This window comes from Eptatretus burgeri, chromosome 14 (assembly GCF_056783735.1).
Source record: "Eptatretus burgeri isolate ZD-2024b chromosome 14, Ebu_testis_v1, whole genome shotgun sequence".
Classification (NCBI taxonomy): Eukaryota; Metazoa; Chordata; class Myxini; order Myxiniformes; family Myxinidae; genus Eptatretus; species Eptatretus burgeri.
The window spans coordinates 64,245,680-64,271,724 of NC_140974.1; the positions used below are offsets into that span (position 1 = coordinate 64,245,680).

Below are 26,045 nucleotides of genomic sequence, written 5' to 3' on the forward strand. Positions count from 1 at the left end.
GACGACGCGCCATCCCATAAGCTCCCCTTAACTACATCACAGGTGAGCTAACCAGAGAGTTGGTGTCAAAGCCACCCAATGCTCACCTGTTTATACATTTATCGTTTTTAAAAGACTAGTCTTGTACTATTTTTTATAAAGCATTGCAGTGAAGTCTGATCCAAATAATTTTAAAGCAATATATGTATTTGTATATTGTAATCAGTAAAAAAAATAGTGTGGTAGATAAAAACTTTAGAAAGGAAAAAAACTTTAACGTTGATGTGCTACAAAAAAAGTGAAGTTCAAAACAGGTCAAAAATTTTAAAAATTTGAAATTATTGTTTTATTTCAACTTCACTACATCAATAATATACCCCCAAAGGAACCTCCATGCCAAATATCAGCATCCCAGTACACATATTAAATGAATGGCAAGCTTCGAAATAACTTGCACCAAAAACTTTAACATTTTCATGCTGACGCTGACGCTGACACTCACGCCGGGGGTATCGCAATAGCTCTCTGTTCTTCGAACAGGCGAGCTAAAAATGAAGAGGTACATGTCTGTAGTTGCTCTTTTAGCTCTTGTGCATCTCCAGCAGCCGAGACAGTACATTGGGGAGACAGAACGTGTGAGGTGATTGGTTAAAATGGCGTGTGAGAAAGTCTGTACGTGTAACCACGAAGTCTATTGTCGGTCTGGCGTTTCACCTGCTCAGCACTCTGCTTCACCTTTCCCCTTGCGCCGCTGTTCAGGTCTGCATCCTCCTCCTCCTCTTCCAGCCCTCCACACTCAGAAGCAGCCACCTCACACCCAGGAGAGGACTGTGTGACCTCTGCAGAAGACCGTGGCAAAGAGACTGCAGCGAAGAAGACTGACTGACTGTGTCGATACTGGTGAAAGCTGACTCAAGACTGACTGACTGACTGACTGACTGATCGTTTCGCAGCTATTTTATCGAGGCTGGCCGAAGGGGGAGGCAAAATCGGATCAAAATGATCTGTAGGCGTTCCCCAGCAGCCTCATTGGTGCGCAGACGTTTCTCACAACAAGGAGCCTCGCCCCGCGAGGCTCCGAAACCGAAAATGGCCTCATTGGCCCACGCACTGGATCACGTGATGGAGCCCAGATTAACATGGGGTGCGGGTTTTTGGGAGCGCTTTCCGGCCATGAATGTGCGCGGGACACAAAATGAGGGTCGCTATTTAACGGAGCCTCAGGGCCGTTCAGACGATGCTGAATGGACCCCGGCGCAAACTTGCGCTTCGAGCTTCGTGCCAATGTGTTCCGACCTCAAGCATCCGTCATGGTGGGTAATATCCATTGCTCCTGGACATCCCTAAAGGACAGTGGTAAGCATCCGGGGTGCCGACCGCGGTCGCGGTGCTTCGACGTGGCCATGGCGAGGTGGGTGAAGTGCTGTGATGTTTGTGGTGAGAAGGTTGAAGCACTTGGAGAGGTTGTGATGAGGTTGAGCATAGGTTATTGTGGGGATTTTTAATAGAGGTGTTGTGGTGGTCGTATGAAATTTGCAGCATTGGGGTTCGAGTATGGAAGAGGTTGAAATTAATTTGGTGCGCGGTTTGAACGGGGTTTTGGCGGCATATGCTAATGAGGCTGTCGCTGTTGCTGTGGCATGCATGCATGAAGAAGAGGTGGTGAAGTAAAGAAATAAAATAGATAAAGGAATAGAGAATGGAACTGAAGACCGAAATGAAAGCCCTCACAATGCATTTTGTCCCATATACCCACCAGAAATGAGGGCGAAATAGAACGAATCCTCATGAAATAACTGCCCGGGGACCACTATATGTTGATTGCATTTGCCTTGAGGAGTGACGGTTTTGCAGAACCGCAACAATATTGTTACGGTTGTGGGGGCAGATGGAGGAATTTAATAGAAAAGTTAGGATTGAATAGAGTTGTTTGGTCCGTGGACGTGTAGGAGACATGTCGATGTAATTAAGTAGGGAGACTGTGAGCTTAAGTGTTGTGTCACCACACGGGGGGTGGGTGCCGTGTTAATTCGGTAGGGATTAAGAACAAGTTCCCCCAGTATGTGATTGCACTCCTGTAACCTATTCCTCCGTTTTTGCATTTACAAGCGAGCCAAACGTGCCGAGCAGGCAGACAGACAGACAGACAGACACCCAATTGTGTATTTTAGTTTGATTGTGACTTTCATTCAACATCATTGACGCTTATATCCGATCTCTTGGAATGTAAAACGAATTCATAACATTATTTTTGGCAATAAGTGTGCGGATGGGATGACTAAAATTAACGCTGGGTTGTTCGCAGTAAACGTAAACTTTGGGGAGCGTGCAAGGCAGCGCTTTGTTGCCCATACACCGCCCAAATAGAGGAAGGGGTTTCTGCAGAACTCATGTTCCCATCCATGGTCTACAATGTTTAAAATATATAATTCAATTGAAATAGAGTAGTTCCTCAATCGTAGACTGACGTCTCGACATATTAGACCAATTGCTTAACCCCCTTTTGCTCTTTGTGCGTGCGGGGTAAAAACGAGGGCATTTCAGTCAGTGTAACCTTTTCGACTGTGAAACCATGAAAAGATTTCATGTCGTTACTTGAACGATTTTCACACGAGATTTCACAACTTATTTATTTTTTTACCTCAAAAGAAAAAGGGTGCAAAACTTGAGCGAATGAATGAGTGGTGAACGATCTATGGACCGATGATCGCTCTGCCATCAACTGAGGAGCGGATAATTTTATTTACTTCTTTGTTTGGTCGTTTCTCGGTGCGCTGCATGTCTTATCTTACCAGCGGTGTGACCGGTTCAACCAGAATCTGTGGAGTAATAGTTGAAGTTTCATACGTGATCATTTATACCACTCTCCAAAGGCACGGACTCGCATTTGAGCTGCTCAGCCAAGGTTTGAGTCCAGACTCAGCTATAAACTACCACTCTGGGGTTTCGCAGGCAGGGCAACCTATCAATGTGTGAGCCGTCCTACAGGTGGACGTTAAACTGGGCGCCCCGTCTCATCTGCCAGCTTTAGTTGATGAACGTTTAAAAAAATGCTTATCAAACATCAATGTCATCACCCCCTTCCCCTCCAAAAATATGATTGATGGGTAACAGTTGTTTTTTTTCCCCATAATTTTCTACTATGGCTGCAGATGGAGAATCCCAAATCCGTCAAAATTACCACACCGATTGCGAGACTGCAGTGAACAGACAAATAAACATGTACATGCACGCCTCGTACATCTATATTTCCATGGTGAGGATCTTAGATGTACATTCCCCTCGTGAATTGTGATGTCCTTCAGACCCCTATCACGTGCTTGCTTCCCCTTCAATGTGAATCTCCTTTCTGCCCAACATTCCCTTCTCTTCTAATCGTTCCTTCCCAGAGTTACTACTTCTCCCGGGACGACGTGGCTTTGGAGAACTTCTCGAGGTTTTTTCATAAAAGGAGTCTCGAGGAGTGGGAGAATGCAGAGAAACTCATGAGCTATCAGAACCAGCATGGAGGTCGCATTTTGCTGAAGGACATCAAGGTTCGTGTGGATGGACCCGGTCTGTACCATTATTGGTGGCTGTAGATGTTGGTTTTTAACCACAAACTGCCTACGCTTGGGATAGAGTCGCTGACACTGACACTGACACTGGCAGTTACTCCCTGTTGTGTTTCAAAGTAAACCGAGTGACTAATCTTTCAATTGTTAAATTGAGTTTTCAGTTTCATTCTGACTCAGATTATTAAAGCAACCATTGTGGTTTTGAGCATCTTTGACATTTGGTTTTCAATGAAACGTAAGCCTATTGTTTAAGCCATCGTGCTTTTGGAACCAACTGTGATCAGAGCATACGGTCGTGTCCACCGATTTGCAGAGACCAGAGAAGGACGACTGGACTAATGGATTGGTGGTCTTGGAGTTGGCTTTGCAACTGGAGAAGAATGTGAACCAATCACTGCTGGATCTCCTTAATATTGCTGCGAATAAAAAATATCCTCAAGTAATTTATCCACTTCATGTCCTATTGTCCAGTGTTGTTCCTTTAAAGAGTTTTATGTTATTTTTAAGTCGAGCAAGTTTCATATCGCTCCTCCTGTCATTCCAGATGTGTGACTTCTTGGAGCGAGAGTTCCTGGATGAGCAAGTTCAAGCTATCAAGAAACTCGGAGACTTCGTGACCAATTTGAAGCGCCTTGGTGTGCCGGGCAATGGTGTCGGTGAATACCTCTTCGACAAGCTCACCCTCAAAGACTAAGGGGAGGTTAAGTTGAGTCTTCCTCCAAATTTGTCGTGTAAGGAAATAAAGCTCCGACTTTCTCCTCTTTGATACATCAGTTTATGTTTATGTCGTAACTGGTTTACCTTTTCCGATTACAATTTCCTTTCTCCTGTTTATACGCGGTCTTAGGGAGACGAAAAAAATCAGTTTTTTTTTCTTGAGGAGGGGGGTTCAAGCTCAATTTGTCATTGTTTTGCTATCTTTTGATGGACAGTAAACTTTTTTCCCCCCTGTATTTAATTATGGACACATCAGTTCATAATTACTGAGTGAATAAATTCTTTTTTTTTAATTGCAAAGGTGTTCACAAAATATTTTTGGTTCTAAACCAAAATTTGAGAATGATTCCAAACACAGGGTGGAGGAGGTCTCATCAAGTTGAGATTTTAAAAGGTTTTAATTTTTCATTCAAAAAAAAGGATTAATATACTGTACCTCCCCTGCAACAAGTACAAAGTTAATTTTTTTATTCCTCAGAATAACGTTTTAAAACAGTCAACAGCAGCAACACAAATCCAAAACAAAAAAGGTCTACAGGATGAGTTTGGATTTGTGATGGACATGCATTGGGAATTTGAGAGACGTGTGTATTTGTAAGGTTGGAGAGATCAGATAGTTGGGACAGGATACAAAAATGAGAGCAGCATTTCAACTTTGAAGAGGTTGAAACAGATTTAAACATTCACAAATACTCTGTATCCCAACTCTAAAACTTCATCTGATATATTGTTGCGAATCTGGAAGCCATTTGCACACACACAGACAGACAGCAGTCCCAAAGCTTAGTTATTTCGATAAGTATGTGTATAGTTAGAATCCATCCCCTATGTCTAATGGGAATTTCCTGTGTGAGCCTTGGTGGTGGTGGTGGTGGTGGTGCTTTGGGTGAAATGGCATCCTCGAGCAGCGCGAGATGGTGGCTGCAGTAATGAGGTACAGGCAGGTGGTTGTGGTGTTGAGGCGCTGTCGTTGGAACGGCGTAGTGCTTGAATCGATCTTGTGGTTAAAAGTGAGATGATGGCTGTTGGTCTTGAGGTGCAGGAAGGCAGTTGAAGTGTTGTGGTGTGGAGGTAGATGTAGTCTTGTGGTTGTGGAACTGTGGTTGAGGCGGCGTGATGAGAAAAATGTGAATCTGGATGGCGAGCGTTGGAATGATGAGCTTGAATGATGCATTATAAAAGTGCTTTGCAATAAAGTTCGTGCATCTGAGTTGATGATTGGCAAGGTGGTTATCTCAGATGGTGGTGAGAGTGCTACTGCGGATGAACAAAAGTTTGGTTGTGGGGCAGATTCAAACGGACGTTTGGTGCGCATATACAAATGAGGTAGCGGTGCTCAAATTCCAATGGAGTGCAAGAGGGAGAGTGTTTGATTTTAAAAGTGAAAGGTAGAGAATGGGACAAAAGTGTGGAAAAGCCTAACTAGTCCCTCACAAGGCGTTTTCCTTTTGTAACCCACTAGACTCAAGGGAGGACCCAACCTGGAATATGTAATAGTGAAATAGCTGATTCAGAAACTGCTATATGTTGTGTGCCATTGCCTTGGGGGCGTGGTTCTCAGAACCCAAGCAATATATAATGTTCTCGTTTATGTCAAATTTTAATCTGAACAATCGTGCTTATTCAGATAACCTCGGACAATATTTTGAACAATCCTCTATCACCTTGGTGATACAGGCCATCAGTGTGTGACCTTCATAAGTGAACAGGTGCTGTGTACGAATATAAAATCCCTCCCAACATCACCTCCTCCCCCCCCCAATGATGCACGACTGACTCGTGGAGAAATCTTCCATTTCCTCGGTTTGTTGTGAAATATTGGAACATCCAATGGAATGTCAAGAAAAGCAGACACGACATGAGCAACGGGCTATTTTGCTCGGGCACTCCCTGACGTCACATTTTGATGTGGGAGGGGGGGTCATCATCATCGTGAAGGTGTAAAGGGTCTATTGGGGGTTAACGAGCACATTCAATCGTAGTTGGGGTCGAAAGGAGTCAAAGGTGTATTTGGTTTATGGAGGGTCTATGGTGAATAAGAGGACCAAAGTATGTCTCAGTACAAAGGGTACGTTTAAATCCATCATCATCATCGATGGTTTATTTCAAACATTCAACACGTGATGATCATCACCATCATCGATGGTTTATTTCAAACATTCAACACGGGATGATCATCACCATCATCATCATCATCGATGGTTTATTTCAAACATTCAACACGGGATGATCATCACCATCATCTCCATCATTGATGGTTTATTTCAAACATTCAACACGTGATTATCACCATCATCATCGATGGTTGATTTCAAACATTCAACACGGGATGATCATCATCATCATCGATGGTTTATTTCAAACATTCAACACGGGATGATCATCACCATCATCTCCATCATTGATGGTTTATTTCAAACATTCAACACGTGATTATCACCATCATCATCGATGGTTGATTTCAAACATTCAACACGTGATGATCATCACCATCATCATCATCGATGGTTTATTTCAAACATTCAACACGGGATGATCATCTCCATCATTGATGGTTTATTTCAAACATTCAACACGTGATGATCATCACCATCATCATCATCGATGGTTTATTTCAAAGTTTCAACATGTGATAATCATCATCGATGGTTTATTTCAAACATTCAACACGTGATCATCATTGATGGTTTATTTCAAACATTCAACATGTGATGATCATCACCATCATTGATGGTTTATTTCAAACATTCAACACGTGATCATCATCATCATCATCGATGGTTTATTTCAAACATTCAACACGAGATGATCATCACCATCATCATCGATGGTTTATTTCAAACATTCAACACGTGATCATCACCATCATTGATGGTTTATTTCAAACATTCAACACGTGATGATCATGACCATCATCATCATCATCATCGATGGTTTATTTCAAACATTCAACACGTGATCATCGCCATCATCATCATCATCGATGGTTTATTTCAAACATTCAACACGTGATCATCACCATCATCATCATCATCGATGGTTTATTTCAAACTTTCAACACGGGATGATCATCACCATCATCGATGGTTTATTTCAAACATTCAACATGTGATCATCATCATCATCGATGGTTTATTTCAAACATTCAACACGTGATCATCATCACTGATGGTTTATTTCAAACATTCAACACGTGAAACAAGTTCACATCGAACTAAGAACACGATGTTTCTGCCAATCCATAACAAAGTCGTTAAAAAGTAAATTTGGTACATTTTTTACAATCAGTGTCTCAAGATCAAAACAACAAACATTTCATATCGGTTTGGGTGGAACTGAATTGATTTCATTCAAAATCCCAACACAGCGAGGGATTGCGCTCTTCTTGTACAAAAGATGTGCGAGATCTCGAGGGTATTTCGAGGAGAGTCACACGTCTGATCACACCTGGAATTGGGGAACCACCGTGTGAACTCGAATTTTGTCCATTTGTTTCGCAAATTTCTGCAAAACTTCCAGTCTTCGTTGTTTCAGAGTTTGTACCCTGCACCTGCAGACATGCTGGACACGACGAGCGTGCTAAGATGGACCCAAGATGGTTCTTGGGGATCTTTTGGAACCCGGACTCGAGAAGGTGGTCCCCCGAAGGGAAGATGGCGGCGTCGAGTGGTCCACCCAAAACAAGGGACACATCAGGACCACAAGGACATTGAAACATCCGGTAGTTTCCACACGTGACGGTGTTTGTAAACACAATCTTAAGAGGACAGAGAAAAGCAGAAGCTGCGGTTTTGTGTGAACTTGGTTAAAATGAGCGCGAAATCCTCACCCTTGTGTGTGTGTGTGTGTGAGTGTATGTGTGTGTGAGTGTATGTGTGTGAGAGTGTTTGTGAGTGTGGGTGTGTGAGTGTGTGTGTGTGTGTGTGAGTGTGTGTGTGTGTGTGCGCGTGTGAGTGCGTGTGTGTGCTAACATTGCGGGATTGTTACAAAACCTTCAGATAAAAAATGTTCTCAAACCGCAATATGTGGAAGTGGAAAAAGAACATCTTCGGGTTGTTATTCAAACATCCAGTTGGGAATGAATCTTCTTCTTCTTCTTCTTTTCCAGCTTGCACCTCAAGGCACCGAGGGGCGAGCTGCCCGTTGGGGGCGTGTCCGGCCCGCTGATGACGTCACGCGATATTACGTTCGGGACGATATTCGGTCAAGAGTCCGTGGTGTTCGAGTCGACTTGGTGGCGGTTGGGTTTCCGAGCAGGGATCACCTGGTCAGAATTGGACAGGTACATTCAACTTTCTTTGAAAGAATTCCCAGGATGAGTTGATGTTTGAGAAAGTAGTGATAGGAGACCAGTCTGTAAGTTTGATGGCTGCTCGGAGACCCTGCCAGTCGGCTTTAGTGAAATGCCAGACTCGACGGCGGTGAGGTGGTTCTCTGATAACAGCCAGAGAGATGTCCACTTTGACAAGGACGTGGTCAGAAGAACCGATTGGAGCGAAGGAAGAGCAGCAGATATTGTCAGGGAAATTTGTCAAAATCAGATCCAGAAGAGATGGAGTACCATTGGTTGAGATCCGGGTCGGGAAGTTGACCGATTGAGTCAGTCCCAATGAGTCGCAGAAAGCTTTTGCTGAAGTGCCATGACAGGTGAGAGAGGTACCCACACCTAGCCAACTGGCGTGATGACAATGGAAATCGCCACATAAGAGGAAGAGAGAGTTTGGATGAGAAGATAGAAGATGGTCCATGTTTTCGGATAGTGAGGTGCAAATGGAGTCATCACTGTTCGGTGGACAGTACAGTACACATATAAACATGAGGTGGGAGTGGAGGGGAAGCCGTAGCCAGAGGTATTCCTGGGGGTGTGGGGGAGTGAGAGCAGTGCATGGAGAGAAAGGAATAGAGTCTTTGATGAAGAGAGCAACTCCTCCACCAGGACGAGGCTCAGGTCTGTCATACCGGAGGAGGGAGTAACCAGGGAGAGATACTTGGGAGTCACACACGTCTTGGGGGAGGAAAGTTTCTATTCGGCAGATTATGTCTGGTTTGTCAGTGGCAACCTGTATGGAAAGATCTGAAAGGTTTGAGCGAAGGCCCCGGATATTTGAGGTCCACACTTTTAATGAAGAGGTTGGGGAGGAGGCTTTGGGTGCAGGGGGTGGGGGGAGGGGGGAGGGTAGGACAAGGGATGAGAAAGGGAGATAAGGAGGGTTGTTGAAAGAGTGTGGGGGATTGCAGAATAGCTTGGGGAGGGGCCAGATGAGGAGGAGAAAAGGCTCTGTGGTGCTGGGGGAGAGGGGGAAGAAGGCAGTTGAGGATTTGAGGAGGTGGAGTGAAGAGATGGAGGTGAGAGGGCAGTGGAAGGAGGCAGCTTTGTGGATGAGAGGGGGGGCAACTTTGAGAAGGATGAATGAGGGGGATGAAAGGTGGGACAAAGGTGAGAGGGGGAATTTTTGAGAGAGGTGAGAGGGAGGCTTGGAGGGAGAAGAGTGGGATGGTTACTTTGAGAGTGAGAGTAAGGGGTGAGAGGGGTGAGTTGGCATTGAAGTTGGAAAAAAAGAATGGTTGATGGAAAGCAAACATTCATAGCAAACTGGGGTTTTTTTAAGTTTTTGGTCAGAGATGCGATTAAACACATTTCTTGAGGGATGCAATAAAAAAGGCGAATTCAAAGCATGGAGAGAAGAAATGCTGTAATAGTTGGATTTTTTAGGCAAGGAATGAAGGAGAGGTCGAAATGAGAGCAGTCTGCTAAAATAGCAGAAGAGTCGTGCATTATGAAACAGTAAAGAGTACCACATGTGTGAGAGAGGAAGATGAAGCATTATAAGATATCGTTTTTGTTATTATTATGAATGTTTGAGAGAGTTTTCAACAGATTAGGTCATGGAAGTGTTGTAGAAAAAAATCGAGGAAGAAGAAGAGGAAGAGGAGGAGAAGAATAAGAGGAAGAAGAAGATGCGATGAAGAAGAAGAAGCAGAATCAGGAGAAAGGTGGCGGTTTTTATTTTTATTTTTTAAGATAAGAAATAGAGAGATTAGTTGGGAGAAATGGGGGACGTTAGGAAAGTGTGGAAGATAGAAATTGAAGGTAATGGGGAGAAAAAACAAATAAAACTATCGTACACCGACGGGAACCGGTAGGCCTCAAGCCTAGGCCTCAAACACCAGGTAAGACAACGTCGCCAAAAACTCACAAAATAGCACAAATTTTGAAACAAAACCGAACTAGGAACACAGTAACATGAAGGTGAGAAAAATAAACAGTTGAAACGGGACAAATAACGACTGGAAACTTATCTTTGAGATTGTCAGCAGAGAGATCCTCAGGAGACCTCTCGACGCTCCAAACCGGGAACCGGAAGTTCGAATACGCCCGTGTGCGAATTTGTCTCTCATCTCGTTTTTGTCATCTATTGAAAAGTTAGTTTTGTGCTGTTGTTGTCATCTGTTCAACATGTACAAACTCCTCTGGAGGCATCAAAATCATAAGGGGGAAGTAAAACCACTGCAATGCGGACATAATGACTGAATTTTATGGAAAAATACTCAAAGTGGTTGATACAAAAACAGGAGGAAAAAAAAATGAAGAACATGACAAATTATGGTCCTGTCATTGTTTGATTGGTCTTCTTCTGATAGTGATGGCAGTCTTTGATGCTGAAATGTACAGAGCCTATAGAACGTCTACACCCCCTTTCAAAATTTTCACATTTTGCTTCCTTATAGCCTGGAATTAAATGCTATTAAATCAGACTTTCTCCACATTTATTTACACATCATAACACACAACTTCCAAGTGAAAAGCAAATTCTACAAATTTCAGAAAATAAATTAAATATACAAAACGAGAATATCTTGGTTGGATAAGTGTCCACCCCCCTGAGTTAATACTTGGTGGAAGCACATTTGACAGCAACTACACCTGTGAGTCTGTTGGGATAGGCCTCTACCCACTTTGCACACCTTGATTACGTAATATTTGCCCATTCTTCTGTGCAAAACTATTCAAGTTGCGTGGGGAGCGTTAATGGACAGCAATCTTCAAGTCATGCCACAGATTTTCGATTGGATTTAAGTCGTGGCTCTGACTGGACCACTCAAGGACATTTATCTTTTTCTTCCCTAGCCACTCCAGTGTAGCTTTGGCTGTGTGGTTTGGGTCGTTGTCATGCTGAAAGGTGAACTTCCATCACAATTTCAGCTTTCTTGCAGAGGACAGCAGGATTTCCTCTCGGATTTTTCTGTATTTTTCTCCCTCCATTTCCCTTCCATCCAAACAAGTGCCTCAGTCCCTGCTGATGAGAAACATCCCCATAACATGATGCTGCTACCACTATGCTTCACAGGAGGGATGGTGTTCCTTGGGTGATGTGCTGTGTTGGGTTTGTGCCAAACGTAACGTTTTGCATTTAGGCCAAAAAGTTCCATCTTGGTTTCATCAGACCACAAAACGTTTTGCCACAAGGCTTCAGAATCTTCGGAGTTGTTTTTTGCATACCTCAAACGGGACTCAAGGTGGACTTTTTTGAGTAATGGCTTCCTTCTTGCCACCCTACCGTACAGGCAAGACTTGTGAAGTGCTTGGGATATTGCTGTCACATGCATACATTGACCAGTCTTTGCCATAAAGGCCTGTAGCTCTTTCAAAGTTGCCATTGGCCTCTTGGTGACCTCTCTGATCAGTCTCCTCCTTGCTTGGTCATCTAGTTTGGAGGGACGGCCTGATCTAGGCAGGGCTTTGGTGGTACCATACGCCTTCCACTTCTTAACGATTGTCTTGACTGTGCTCCAAGGGATATTCAAGGCCTTCAAAATATTTTTTATCCATCCACTGATCTGTGCATTTTCACAACTTTATCGCAGAGGTCTTTTGAAAGCTCCTTGGTGCTCATGGTTGAGTCTTTCCTGTGAAATAGACTACCAAGCAGAGGAAACTTACAGGAACAGCTGATTTTATTCTGAAATAATCAGAATCACTACAATTTAACACAGGTGGAGGCCAATTAACTTGGTGTGTAAGTTTGAAGGTGATTGGTTACACCTGAGCTAATTTACAATTGCTATTATAAGGAGGGGTGGACATTTAGGCCAAAAAAAAAATGTTGCATTGGCGTAACGGGTCACTGAAAAATAGGGTAGGTCGGTCGGGATCTTTTTTATTTTTATTTTTATTTTTTTCCTAATAAATCCCTCCCAAAATCTCCCCCGGCTCGAGTACCACCCTTTTTGTCGGCGGGTTCTGTCCGAAACACTTCCGGGTTTTTGCGATCGCGATCGCAATCAACAAGATACTTGAAAACGATAGCAAAACAACAAAAATAGCAATAAAATAGGGTCGGCAAAATTTTTCGATAGCAAAAAAACAAACAAAAAAAAAAAACGTAGGGTCGGCGGAATTTTTAGGGTCGGGCGGGTTACGCCAATGCAACATTTTTTTTTTTTGGCCTTACCAACCAAGATACTTCTTCTTCTTCTTCTTTTGGCTGCTCCCGTTCGGGGTCGCCACAGCGGATCATCCGTATGATCCGCATAGTGATTTGGCACATGTTTTACGCCGGATGCCCTTCCTGATGCAACCCTGGTCGTCTCTTACAACACAGGGATATGGTACACCTATTTTAACCGGGGTATACACCGGCCCAGTACACTGGTACTCATTTTGCCGACCTCGGAAGGATGACAGGCTGAGTCAACCCCCTGGTGTATTAATTCAGTGGCCCAACGGGGCTTGAACTCAGGACCTTTTGGATCCCAAGCCGCTGCCCTAACCACTGCCCCAACACCAGGCTCCCAACCAAGATACTCTAGTTTTGTATTTTTAATTAATTTTCTGATATTTGTAGAATTTGTTTTTCACTTGGAAGTTTTGGGTTATGATGTGTAAATAAATGTGGGAAAAGTCTGATTTAATGTAATTTAATTCCAGGCTATAAGGCAACAAAATGTGAAAATTTTAAAAGGGGGGTGTAGACTTTCTGTAGGCTCTGTATATAAGGCATCTATTTCGGTAAATTACAAGAATGGCTTGTGCCGGTGCTTTGTGTTCTTACAGCATTCCGATCGCAAACCCAAATCCATAATCACAATTTGTAATGGTTGTATAGGCATGTTCTCCCAAAGTAAAACAAATAAAAGTCAGAAATGAGGAATCTGAACCTCAATTTTGAAGGAATCTGCAAATTACCGCTCAGTTGATATCGTTCCACAAGTCACGAAAGCCAAGTTCACGACACCGTGCCATGCCAAAGTGTGTAACCTTTTCCCCCTGCAGTGAGGCTTGTTTTGTTATCAACTCCACCATCACAACCTGGGCAGGCTATGCTCTCCATGATTACATCGTTGTTTGTATGCATGACAAAAGCAAAACGTTATTAAAAAGACAACTCGATAATATCAACATGACTTCAAAGGGATCGAGACTCTTCAGGTTTGCCCACCATTTTCCCAGTACCACAGTGGGTGATAATGGCACGAGGTCGGCTGACATAGTGGGAAATGTGACGACGCATGGTGTTAAAGAGAACAGGTGGATGAGCATTTTGTGTGGTTAACCGTCCTGGTTTGAGGAGTCTCTCCATCCACGTTAAAGGCGTGGTTTCGGGGAATAAGGTGGAGGTGGGGAAGGTACATGGTCTGGTGGAGTTAGGGAAGGCAGTGGGGTTCAGGGAAAGAGGTGGGGTTAATGGGGAGAATGGAGGGTCAGGGGTGGGGGGTGAGGGGAGGAGGTGTTTATGGGGGGGGGGATGTGGATCTCGGGGGAGGAGGCGTGGTCTAGTTTCAATGGCAGTCATTGAGAATGGTTCCAAACACAGAGCGAATGAGGTCTCATCATATCGAGATTTTTAAAGGTTTTAATTTTTCATACAAAAAAAAAAGGATCAATGCACTGTAAATTGATGTACTGTACCTCCCCTGCAACAAGTACAAAGTTGATTTTTTTATTCTTCAGAATAACCTTTTAAAACAGTCCACAGCAGCAACACAAATCCAAAATGAAAAAGGAACGATAAAAAAGATCTACAGGATGAATTTGGATTTGTGATGGTCAGGCATTGCGAATTTGAGAGAAGTGTGTATTTGTCAGGTTGGAGAGGTCGGATGGTTGGGACAGGATACAAAAATGAGAGCAGCATTTCAACTTTAAAGAGGTTGAAACAGATTTAAACATTCACAAATACTCTTTGTATCCCAACTCCAAAACTTAATCTGATATATCTCTGAATGTGTGTTCGTTTTTTTTGTTTTTGTTTTAATGTATATTGCCAGGTGACACCTTGGTTGCCGTCTTTTTCTCATTCACACAACTTCCCATCCCCCTTCCCCACCGAACATGTCTAAACCCCTGCCTGTCTGTCTATCTGGCCTTCTTCTGTTGTCTGACTCTGTAGATGTCTGCAGATGGTGGGAGAACCCCTCCCCTGTCCTCGTCCTCAGACTCTACCCGAAACCCCCTTTTTCCAAGCCTTGGTCCTAACTCCCCAATGTCTGCTCTTGGCCTCCCATCCTCTCCACGTTCAATGGCGGCAGCCAGCTCCGCTTCATGAGAGGCCGTGATGAGTTCCACGGCCCTCTCTACTGCTGTGGTAGTGGGGACAGACATGTAAAGGCACACTCACCTTTTTGGCATTTGTGTTAAAACACAGCATAAGCAATGCAACAAAGACCAATTAAAAAAGCTTTTTCTATGGCCAAAAAACGCCATTTCTACCATTGTAGCTCGTCGCAGAACACGTTTTGCAGGTCACTGTTTCCGCGACAAAGACCAAATGATATCTGACGTGATCTGCTTGAGATTGCCTTGCCCAACTAGAGGAAGAAGGCCACTGAACTATATCGACTGCGTAGCAAGGGATATCCAGCATGACATAGCGGACATGCAGACACTGTTGATGGACAAAGACTCATGGCGCAGCATTGTGAACTCTATCTCGGATGCGTCCGCTGAGTAGTAGTAGTAGTACTATGGCCAAATGATAACAGTATGTGCGGTAGGGGGAAAAAAAAAAAAACATCATGATTATTTCTCGTCTGCAAATAAATTATTTGTAGATGATTCGAAACCCAACAATTGGAAATTACAGTTCAAGCTTGATGTCATTGTTAAAAAGGATAGTTAAAAGATCAGTAAAAAAAAAGCAGAAGTTTAGCAACATTTAATCAGTCTTGTACATCACCCTGTTTAACATGTCCAAGTACTGCTAAACGGAAGGGTTTTGGAAGTGACAAGAAGGCAAATTGTGTCCTACAGTGTTCACGTATACAATTCAATTTCACCAAAATAAACTTACGGAAGTTTACAGCCGTTGACGCAATGCCGATTACACCACTCAATCTAACACATCACATTAGTTATTCGTGCCTGTTGTTTGTGTCCTTTACGACATCCGTCAAAACAGTAAGTTTCCTGTTTGGAATGATTTTAAATCTTGCTTGACTGCCAGACAGGCAGACAGAGTAAAAAATATTATCTCGCTCCTCTCTGAGCATGTGCGATCAGGACAAATTCAGAGACAAATTACTGTTAAATGGCAAACTCGTCTTCCTATTCATGTTCCGATTTGTGTTCAAAATATAACATTCAATTTAAACACGTTGTCCCTCGATCATAAAATGACGTTTACATACGGACGGACGGACAGACATGAACCAAATGCTTTACCCCGCTTTGCGCTTTGTGTGCGGGGTAACAATTTCAAATAGCACGTCTTAAGTTTCTTTATGCTTTTGTCAACTGCACAATTATTCATGTTGACTATCCTTCTGTAAACCCCAGCCTGGATCAGTACAGGAAGCTACCTACAATGGTGCGTGTCCCTGGGTAAGTTACAAAACCCCAATTGTGCTAAGAGAGCTTATGCTCACCATCGAGCATACGTTCATGAACCTTTTGGTCGCAGGTGTACCAGTAAATACATAATTTGAATAGCAACAGATCACCGAGGGTAACAAGTCAAAACTTCAAATAAATGTCGTAAAGCTGAAGTCGAGCGATCAAAAGAGCTCATCACCATGTGAAGGAAATGAACGATGTCTATTTAAATCAAAGTCAACTCAAAAAGGAGATTTGGCTGAAAGCTTCCTGTCTCAAAGATTCAAACTCGAGTCCAAACACGACATGTGTAATCCTGCAAGTTGATTTTACAAAAATGCAATATCGGATATGTACAGAAAACATCGCACAACTTACTGTGAGGCAGCTTGCAGTCACGAAATAACTCCAGCAACTTGTCAACGTGAACAAAGGGTCCCTAAAAAGGCAACAAATTGGTGGGGGGTGAAGTGTACAAAAAGGAGATGCAAAGATGAACATATTGTTACACACTTCCAGGTGGCAGTTCACAATTCCTCCGAGAGCAGAGCTCTTTTAAACACGAGCTCAGGGTATTCTCTCCGATCCGAACTGAGTTGAGTGGACACCTTGTCTTTCCTGACCTCCCAAATGGTACAGTTTAGAGACCAATTGTACAACAGAAGCGAATGAGTAATACCTTGATTATAAGCAAATTATTTATTAAAAGCATACCGATACAAAAACAGAAATGAAATGACAATAATAAATAACATTAATTATTAAGGTACGGTCAAACAGGGGAACTAAAGGATAAGCAGGAACGGAAGGAAATGAAATGAAGAGGTGGATGGAAGGATTGAAAACGAGATGAGTCAGGCCTGTTGGGGGTACCGGAAATGAGAGGACATGGGGAGCAACAGTACTTCAGAGGAGATTCCGGTTTAAACCTCAGCAACTTGCAAGGCCGTGGAATTGTGAATCTGCAGTGCTTGTGGAAGCGCCCTCAGGACCATCTTCCATTCCTACCAATGATCGCCCTGGAGGCAGCGATAGCATGCAGAGTGATGCAGTGGTTTCAGGTGAAGCAGCTGCAAAGGCGTTCCAGGCACACAAACCACAACTGTGGCGGGAGTTTCATAGAAACGGTGAAAAGGCCCAAGACGCAACTGCTCTTCCCTCGACGACTCAGCCTCAAATGTACTGCCGTGACACCCTCACTGCTCGATCTCGTCTGAATCCTGTTAACTCAATGTCCAGCAGCTTTCCCCGTATCTCTCAAATTCCAACTCCGTGTCCCTCATCTCTCTAGCTCCAAATGCGAAACGTCACCGGCACGTCCCTCAAATTATCTGCTCCCCTACGCTCCACCCACGGTTTCAGTTCAAGCCCACACACTAATCAGTGGGTCGACTGAAGCGAAGGCGAGTTAGAAGCAGCCGTATGGAGATATGTAAATGCACGTTCAGACGTTCCTCCCCTCCCCCACCCACAGGCTCACACTTGGTGCAGGTTCAGGGGAAAAATTTGAGAATTAATTAATAACGAACAACAAAATAAAATACTACCTGCTGGCCATCTAACCCTGGCCCTGTATGGCCCAATAATGTAATACAGCACCGTACTTACATTCTTAATGGAATTATCTTAACAAAAATAATGCACATCATGTAATTATCTCTACACATGAAGATCATTTCAATTGCATTTTCACAACTCTTTCATCCAACATCCGTTCGTTCACTCATTCCTCAAGGAAGAAGATGACCATGACAACCATCATTGATTGGTGTGAGTCCTTTAATGCCTGGCAAAGCCAATTCTTGATTTGAACGGTCTGTAACACACTGGAAAGTCGACTTCATTTGTGGCTTCTTCATCGAGAAAGGATGCGTTGCCATTTCAAAACTTTAGACATCCACACCTACGTACACAACCATCCAAATCCAATTCTTTGTCTGCCGACTCACACTTTACCTACTGTTTGTAAAACCACAAACCTGTTTCATTTCAACCTCTTTCTTCCTTCCAATCCTTTTAAGTGGGGACCATCTTTCATCCCTACCCATTATCTTTTCTACCCCCATAAATTCTCCCCCAACTCACCCCATTCACTTGCAAGTTACAATGTTTCATTCCCTTTCCTCTCTTCTGCTACTCCTCCTGTTCATTCATCCCTTTGCTTGTTGTGTTCACCTGTTACCCCACTGATCCACTGAAAAGCCCTCTGTCACCTCGCTCTTCCACGCGTTTGAATCTCGGCCGTGCTATAAACTGTCATCCCGGGGTTTCACAGGAAGGATGATCAATCAATGCTTGTGCCTTCCCTCGGATGGGCATTAAACTGAGGGGTGTTCCGTCTGCCAGCATTCGTTGCTGGACGTTAAAGATCCCACGGTGTCCTGCAAGAAGAGTAGGCAAGCTATCGCCGGCACCATGAACAAGTTACAAATTCCTGCCCTAACCTACAGAGGGCACTGCATCAGCGGCCAACCACGATCTCAGCCATATGAAAGAAGAAGAAGAATGCACAAATCATAATTAGTATTGGACTTGAGATTTACAATCAGAATCCAGGAAAGGAAAACTTCACCAACTTCAATTTGATCCACGTCCGACTCATTTCTGATGGTTCAAAATTCTTTCTGAAAACTTCGTTCGTGTTCGTTTTCGTTTTCGTTTTCGTTTTCGTTCTCTCTCTGTCTCTGTCTCTGTCTCTGTCTGTCTGTCTGTCTCTGTGTCTCTCTCTCTCTGTCTCTGTCTGTCTGTGTCTCTCTCTCTGTCTGTCTGTCTCTCTCTGTCTGTCTGTCTGTCTGCCTCTCTGTCTCTGTCTGTCTGTCTGTCTGTCTCTCTCTGTCTGTCTCTCTGTCTCTCTCTCTGTCTGTCTGTCTGTCTCTTTGTCTGTCTCTCTCTGTCTGTCTGTCTCTGTCTCTCTCTCTCTCTCGGTCTCTCTCTCTGTCTCTCTCTCTCTGTCTCTCTCTCTGTCTCTCTCTCTGTCTCTCTCTCTGTCTCTCTCTGTGTCTCTCTCTGTGTCTCTCTCTGTGTCTCTCTCTCTGTCTCTCTCTCTCTCTCTGTCTCTCTCTCTGTCTCTCTCTCTGTCTCTCTCTCTGTCTCTCTCTCTGTCTCTCTCTCTCTTGTGCTGTGTCACGTGATTGGGTTTTCGTATATCATGCCTCGCCCGCTAGGGGTGGCAGGAATGTACTTCTGGTCGTGCAATAAAGCGGAGTTGATGCTGGCACGCTTGCTTCTCGTGTTCCACTGCACCTCGTACACTCTAGTTGGCTGACGAGGATGGTTGAAAACAGACTTGTGCCCGTTTTCGTTGGAGACGACTTCGGATTGTTTTCAGAACAATTGGAATGCTATTTCCACGCGAATGATGTGGTCGACGAGAGCAAACGGAGGTCGATCTTGCTCGCTTCGCTTTCGGCGGAGCATTATCGACTACTGCGTGATTTGGTGGCGCCGAACAAGCCCCGGGATGACGGGCTGTCGTTTCGGGACATTGGGCAGAAGATGAAAGCACACATGGCGCCGGAGAAGTCATTCCAGCTCGCTCGATACCAGTTCGATCGCCTCTCGAAAGGGGCAGAGGAACGCGTCGCTGATTTCGTGGCGCGGATTAAGCATTCTTCCGTGGCATGCAAGTTCACGGCAGAGGAGTGTCCAGCTCGGCTCAGAGATCGTTTTATTGCTGGTTTACAAGATGCGAAGATGGTTTCAGCGGTTCACCGGCGGTTTCAGGTCATCACCGGCCACGCGGGGTCGCGAGCACCCCGAGACGCGCGCACGACCTTCAATGCGGGTCGGACGTCGCCGTGCGGCCGCACGTGCGGCGAGGTGACCCCGCGGACGCGTTTGGGATGCGGAGGTCGACACCTGCGCCGTGCGTGCCCGTATAAAGGCACCGTGTGTTTGAATTGTCACAAGGTGGGTCATCTGACGCGTGTGTGCCGTGGGGCGCCGGCCACCGTTAAGGTCATGGACGGCGATTTGCGAGGCGACCCGGGGCGGAACCGGCGGCCGTTGATGGGCCTGTTTTCAATTGGCCCGGCGGCAGCGCGCCCTATGACGGTGGAAGTCGAAGTGAACAAAATGCCGATCACGTTCCAGGTCGATACGGGAGCGGCTGTGTCGATCATTGGCGAACAGACCGCGCGTAGACTCAACAGCCTGAAGCTTATCAGGTCAAACCTCACACTGTTCACGTACACCCGCGAGAAGTTAACGCCAGTCGGGATGGCAGACGTGTCTGTGTGGTACCAAAGCCAGGTCGCCACGCTTCGGGTGTACGTCGTGCGGGGGAGGGGACCGTCTCTCCTCGGCCGAGATTGGCTGGCCCGCATCAGGCAAGACTGGGCCGCAGTTCACCTTGTGTAACCCGTGCCAAGCCGATGGGAGGATCAGTTGGAGAAGATTCTTCAAAGACATCAAGGGTTGTTTGGCGACGACCTTGGGAAACTCAAGGGCATGGAGGCAAAACTCTTCCTGAAGGAGGGGGTGGTTCCTCGGTTTTGTAAACCACGTCCGGTGCCGTATGCCCTGCGGGACAAGGTCAAGGGTGAACTGGATAGGCTGGAGGCCTGTGGGGTGATCGAACGGGTGTCGTGCTCAGATTGGGCCACCCCGGTTGTCACGGTGCTGAAACGGAATGGAGGCGTCCGATTGTGCGGGTACTTCAAATCCACGGTTAACCCGGGGCTCAGTGTGGAGCAATATCCACTGCCGTCAATCGATGAAATATATGCACGATTGGCGGCGAGTCAATACTTCACGAAGCTGGACCTGCGTGATGCATATTTTCACCTGCCGATGGATCCCGGGAGTAGCGAGCTTTTGACAATCAACACGTGTCAAGGACTCTATCGATATACCCGACTCTGTTTTGGGATTGCTTTGGCCCCAGCTTTATGGCAGAAAGCCATGGATCAGGTTTGCGTTGGCCTGCCCGCTCAGACCTACCTGGACGATGTGCTCATTGCGGGGAAAACGGCGGACGAGCATCTTGCGAACATTGCCCAAGTGCTGACAAAGCTAGAAGCGTGCGGCCTGCGCTTGAACAGGGACAAGTGCGCGTTCTTCAAGCAGCGCTTGGAATACCTCGGGCACATCATCACGCCGGAGGGGCTGTTGAAAGGTCCTCGGAAGGTGGAAGCGATTCAACACATGCCACCGCCTCGCGACAAGACTCAGCTGCGCTCGTTCATTGGTATGGCCCAGTATTACCAAAGGTTCGTGCGAGGGCTCAGCTCGCAACTTGCGCCGTTAACACGGTTGCTCAGGAAGGACGAGCGCTGGGCTTGGGGGCCTGCACACCAGGCGTCGTTCGACCGCATCAAGCGGCTGCTCACAGAGGATATGGTCCTCGTGCACTACGAGCCTGCACGTCCGCTCCTATTGGCATGCGACAGCTCTGCATATGGCATCGGGGCAGTGCTCTCCCACAGGATGGACGATGGTTCCGAGCGGCCTGTTTGTTTTGCATCCCGGACCCTGTCCGCAGTAGAGCGGGGATATGCCCAGATCGAGCGCGAGGCTCTCAGCCTCGTCTGGGGTGTGCGGAGGTTTCATCAATACCTGCTGGGGTGGCATTTCACTTTGCAGACGGATCACAAACCGCTTCAATTCATCCTGAGACCTGAACGCGGGGTGCCGGTGGTAGCGGCCGCGCGAATACAGCGATGGTGTCTGTTTCTGGGTGCTTATGATTATGATATTCAGTTCCGAAGCACTGAGAAGCATGCTAACTGCGACGGGCTCTCACGCTTGCCGTGTGCGGAGGGTCCAGCTGCGTCTGAGTTGGCCGACCGGGTCGATGTGTTCGTGCTGGGCCAGGTCCAAAGCGGGCCGGTCACGGCCAGACAGGTCGCGGCGGAATCGGCTCGTGATCCGGTGCTTGCCCGTGTCGTCCAGGCGATTTCTACGGGGAATTGGAGCGATCTGCCTTCGACACCGGCATTTCAACCTTTCAGGTCACGCGCATCGGAGCTGTCGTTGGTCCAACGGTGCGTTATGTGGGGAATGAGGACCGTGATTCCACCGAAGTTCAGGCAGCGGTGTTTGGAAGAACTGCATGTCAGTCACCTTGGCATCGTGAAGACCAAGAGTCTTGCTCGTAGCCTGTTGTGGTGGCCGGGGTTGGACAAAGACATCGAGCAGTTGGTTAAGCGTTGTGCCACGTACCAAACAGATGCTGATAACCCGCGTCGAGCTTCAGGACTATGGCCTGCGCCAGACAGAGCCTAGCAGAGGGTCCATGTAGATTTTGCGGGGGCGGTTAATGGCAAAATGTTTTTGATTGTGATCGATGCATTCTCTAAATGGCCGGAGGTTGTAGTAATGCAGCATACATCAGCAAACATTACAGTAGAGAAACTGCGGACGATCTTTGCTAATAGAGGGTTACCGTAGATCCTGGTCTCTGATACTGGTCCGCAGTTCATCGCGGGTGTATTTGATGAGTTTATGCGCCAAAATGGTATTCGACATCTAAGGTCCGCACCGTATCATCCTGAGACGAATGGCCAAGCTGAGTCGTTTGTTAAGATGTTGAAACGGGCTTTGCGCGGGGGGGGGGGGGGAGGGGTTGCACCTGTGCAGACGGTGGTCGATGTCTTTTTGCTCCATTACAGGAACGCAGTTCATCCTGTCACGGGTGATTCGCCTGCCATTCGTCTCTATGGACGGGCATTGCGGTCCAGACTGGATTTGCTGCGACCTGGTGGGTCGGAGAGTGGGGCGGTGTCGCGTCCAACGCGGCTGCGATGTGGGACAGCGGGTAATGGTGCGCGATTATTTCCACGGTTCCAAGTGGGTGCCGGCGGTGGTCTCTGTGGTACTGGGGCCGGCGAATTGCATGGTGCGGACTGATGGTGGGGATATGTGGAAGTGGCACGTGGACCAAATGCATGATCGCTGTTCAGCGTCACCCCCCCCCCCACACCTCCCCGGGCCGAACAATGTGGGACCCCCACCTGTAATGTCGCCGGCACCTGACGTTGTATCGCCAGGGCCGGATGTGCCGACGCCCAGGGGGTCTTCGCCTGATGCTGTCCTACCCGGGGACGTCGGGCAGGCTGGCCGGCCGGGGGCGGTTGGTATTGCGGATGGCGCGAGTCCGGCGAGGGTGTCACCTAGACCGAGCCGGGAGGCGTCTGAGCCTGGACTGTGTGGCGGCGCTGCCCGTCCGAGGCGGGTCAGGGTGCGGCCGCGGTACTTGGAGGATTACGAGTGTTGATGGGTTTCAGGTGGTCATGTTATGATTGTCTTTTCATCATTTGACTTGTCATTTTACGAGGGGAGGAGTGTGCTGTGTCACGTGATTGGGTTTTCGTATATCATGCCTCGCCCGCTTGGGGTGGCAGGAATGTGCTTCTGGTCGCGCAATAAAGCGGAGTTGATGCTGGCACGCTTGCTTCTCGTGTTCCACTGCACCTCATACACTCTATCTCTGTCTCTCTCTGTCTCTCTCTCTCTCCTTCCACAGAACTAGAATTGCTTCTCATCTGAACAAATGCTGCTTCTTCTTCTTCTTCTTCATCAGCAAATACCTTAATCTGTCATGGACTCATGATATACCCATCAACCCTTGCCATGCTGTGCCCTCCCCCCAGCCCCAGTATCCACCCCATAATGCTCTCACGTGGAAACAGATAGGAGGAGGCAGCAATTTGAGTAGGTTGATGGCTGCTGCAGGAACTGGAAACACTCCACCAGGTATAGGATGCAGCCCAGGAGCTGGGAGAAGAAGGGGGTACAAATGAAGATGCATGCATGAAGGGAGATGTAAACAAGATTAATCAGAGTTAGAAGGGATGGAATTGAGTAAGGTTATCGAAGAAAAGTGGTCACTGTGGTTGTGGAAAGGTGGAGATTGATCAAGGTGAAAAAGTAGGCTACAGTGTAGAGTGAAAGGAAAGGGAGAATGTATGTGGTTAGGAAGGATATGAGAACTATAACATGGGGAAGGGAGAATGGAAAGGGAGGGTGCAGTTCAAAGGATGTCAATAATAGATATACAAATATAATGGTGGGGGATGCAGAGAATAAACATACGTGTCATATGCCTTGGCTGGAAGGGAACCATTTGCCGTGTGTTGGGTTTTGGATACTCTGGCTTTTTCCCCTCGTCTCGGGATGGATGTACATGTGCATGTGCAGGTGAGATTGTGACAGGATCAGGTACAAGTCTGCCTTTGGTCCGGCCAACCTCCTGTAAAAAGAGGGAACCACTCTTAAAAATTACAGCAATAGGTTGTGATTTCTTTTTCGCCTTTTATTTACTATCATTACCCCTGGGATAATTCGATATTCACTTATAATGAGTTAGAATATACTTTCACACTTTAGGTTACATATGGACTTCAGAATTCCATTGCTTTGGCCTTTTTCAATCCTTTTTTTCCTCCAGTTCTTTGAATCTGATATCATATCTCAAAATTGTAATCTTGTTCAATGGATGAAATCAACAAGATGTTCATTGAGGTACACTAACTGCCTTGGGAAGCAAGGAGAGGATGACATTTTGGGCGTTAACCCTTCAATTGGAGCAAAAGACAATCTTTTTCACCTTTTCCCTTTCCCTGTTCTTTTTTTTTTTTTAACCCTTGACCCATTCCCCACAATTACATTGTCAGCATGTCGGCTCAATATTCAGACATTGAGTACCATATTTTTTGACCTACAAGTCGATGTGGAGTACAAGTCAAATTGGATAATTTCCCATTTTCTTTCCTTCATTCATAATTAAGTGGATTTAGAGTTGAAGACCAAGCTAGATCAACTACGGTAGTTAGCAAAACTGTCAGTCAGAACAATAGTGGCGTTACTTCCTCAATGACACTGTCACAAGATGCCTGCAGTACTTCCCGGGTCATGAATATTAATAAGCTATTTTGTGCATATTATTTAAATTAGCAGATCGCCCAAAAGGCGATCTTGTTGCAAGCATGCAACACGTTCTTCTGACGCAAACCATAATTTGGGCGGTGTATAGGCAAGTGACAGCTCCGCATAAGAAAAAATAAATAACCCGGGTTATGGGCATGAAGCAAAAACATATCTACTAATAATTCAAAACACCTCACTGCACGGGAAACCGTGGGGACAGGAACACTGTACTGTAAATGGTGGAGACTTGTCATACCCTGCCACACCTGGAAGCGGCACTACACGAGACACATTTGCACAGAAAATTTGCGTCCCTTCATCCCCCAAGACCACTGGCAAAGATAAAAACACCCCTATACATTAATTGGGGTTATGCTGATCATCTGGAGCAAGCCTGGATGTAATTGGGCCAGAACTGTAGGAGGAGCAGCCTGACAAACAAACCCACAAAGACCGGTCCGTGAATTATAGTAAAGACTAGCAAATACCACCTGTCACTTCGCTGACGGGAATACTGAGAGGGGGAAAAAAGAGGGGGGAGAGGGGTGGGCGAGAGAAAGAGGGAGGGGGTGAGGAGGTGGAGGGGGAGAGAGTAGGGAGGGGAAAAGAGAGGAAGGTGGGGGAAGAGAGGAGGGTGGGTGAAAGAGAGGCGGGAAGGAGAGTGAGGAGGGGTGGGGGAAGGGAAAGCAGCGAGAGGTGAGAGGAAGGGAAGGCAGATGTGTGGTGGAGCGTTAATTATGATTCATACTGTTTCATCAAAATGCTTCTGCATAGAATAGCAGTGAAGATGGAAACAAAATGTCTGAAATTAATTTTTTACCAGTCACACTATAAATACCGCCTGGAGACAAACACCACCCGGGCATGTTCGGAGATAAACACAGTCCGGAAACAAACACTGCCCAGAGACAAATACCACCCGGAGACAAACTCCCTTCCGGACTGAACACCACCCGGACACATTTGGAGACAAACACCGGCCAGATGCGTCAGGCGACAAACACTGCCCGGACACGTCTGGAGCTAAGCTGTCCAGAGACAAACACTGCTCAGACATGTCCAGAAACAAACACTGCGCAGAGAGAAATACCGCCCGGATACAAACTCCCGTC

The 26,045-nt window shown here is 46.1% G+C and overlaps 2 protein-coding genes across 7 annotated transcripts in view; one reads left to right on the forward strand and one right to left on the reverse strand.

The window, feature by feature from the left end:
* Nucleotides 1–4,553, forward strand: part of LOC147013423 (ferritin heavy chain B-like) — a 6,110-nt gene extending 1,557 nt beyond the window's left edge. For 3 of the 5 annotated variants that reach the window (XM_085855237.1, XM_085855242.1, XM_085855240.1), the window contains exons 2-5: nucleotides 3,132–3,235; nucleotides 3,369–3,515; nucleotides 3,850–3,975; nucleotides 4,081–4,553. In XM_085855237.1, coding sequence (XP_085711363.1) covers nucleotides 3,132–3,235; nucleotides 3,369–3,515; nucleotides 3,850–3,975; nucleotides 4,081–4,230 — 527 coding nt within the window. In that variant the 3' untranslated portion in view covers nucleotides 4,231–4,553. Of the gene's footprint in view, nucleotides 1–3,121; nucleotides 3,236–3,368; nucleotides 3,516–3,849; nucleotides 3,976–4,080 lie in introns of those variants that run through there. The other 2 variants (XM_085855238.1, XM_085855239.1) reach the window with 2 other exon arrangements.
* Nucleotides 4,554–14,089: 9,536 nt separating this feature from the next.
* CSTF3 (cleavage stimulation factor subunit 3) overlaps nucleotides 14,090–26,045 on the reverse strand; it is a 65,108-nt gene continuing 53,152 nt past the window's right edge. Inside the window, exons 19-22 of one of the 2 annotated variants that reach the window (XM_085855244.1) lie at nucleotides 24,100–24,256; nucleotides 23,687–23,781; nucleotides 16,444–16,504; nucleotides 14,090–14,831 (exon numbers count right to left, since the gene is read on the reverse strand). In XM_085855244.1, coding sequence (XP_085711370.1) covers nucleotides 14,611–14,831; nucleotides 16,444–16,504; nucleotides 23,687–23,781; nucleotides 24,100–24,256 — 534 coding nt within the window. In that variant the 3' untranslated portion in view covers nucleotides 14,090–14,610. Of the gene's footprint in view, nucleotides 14,835–16,443; nucleotides 16,505–23,686; nucleotides 23,782–24,099; nucleotides 24,257–26,045 lie in introns of both variants that reach the window. The other variant, XM_085855243.1, reaches the window with a different exon arrangement.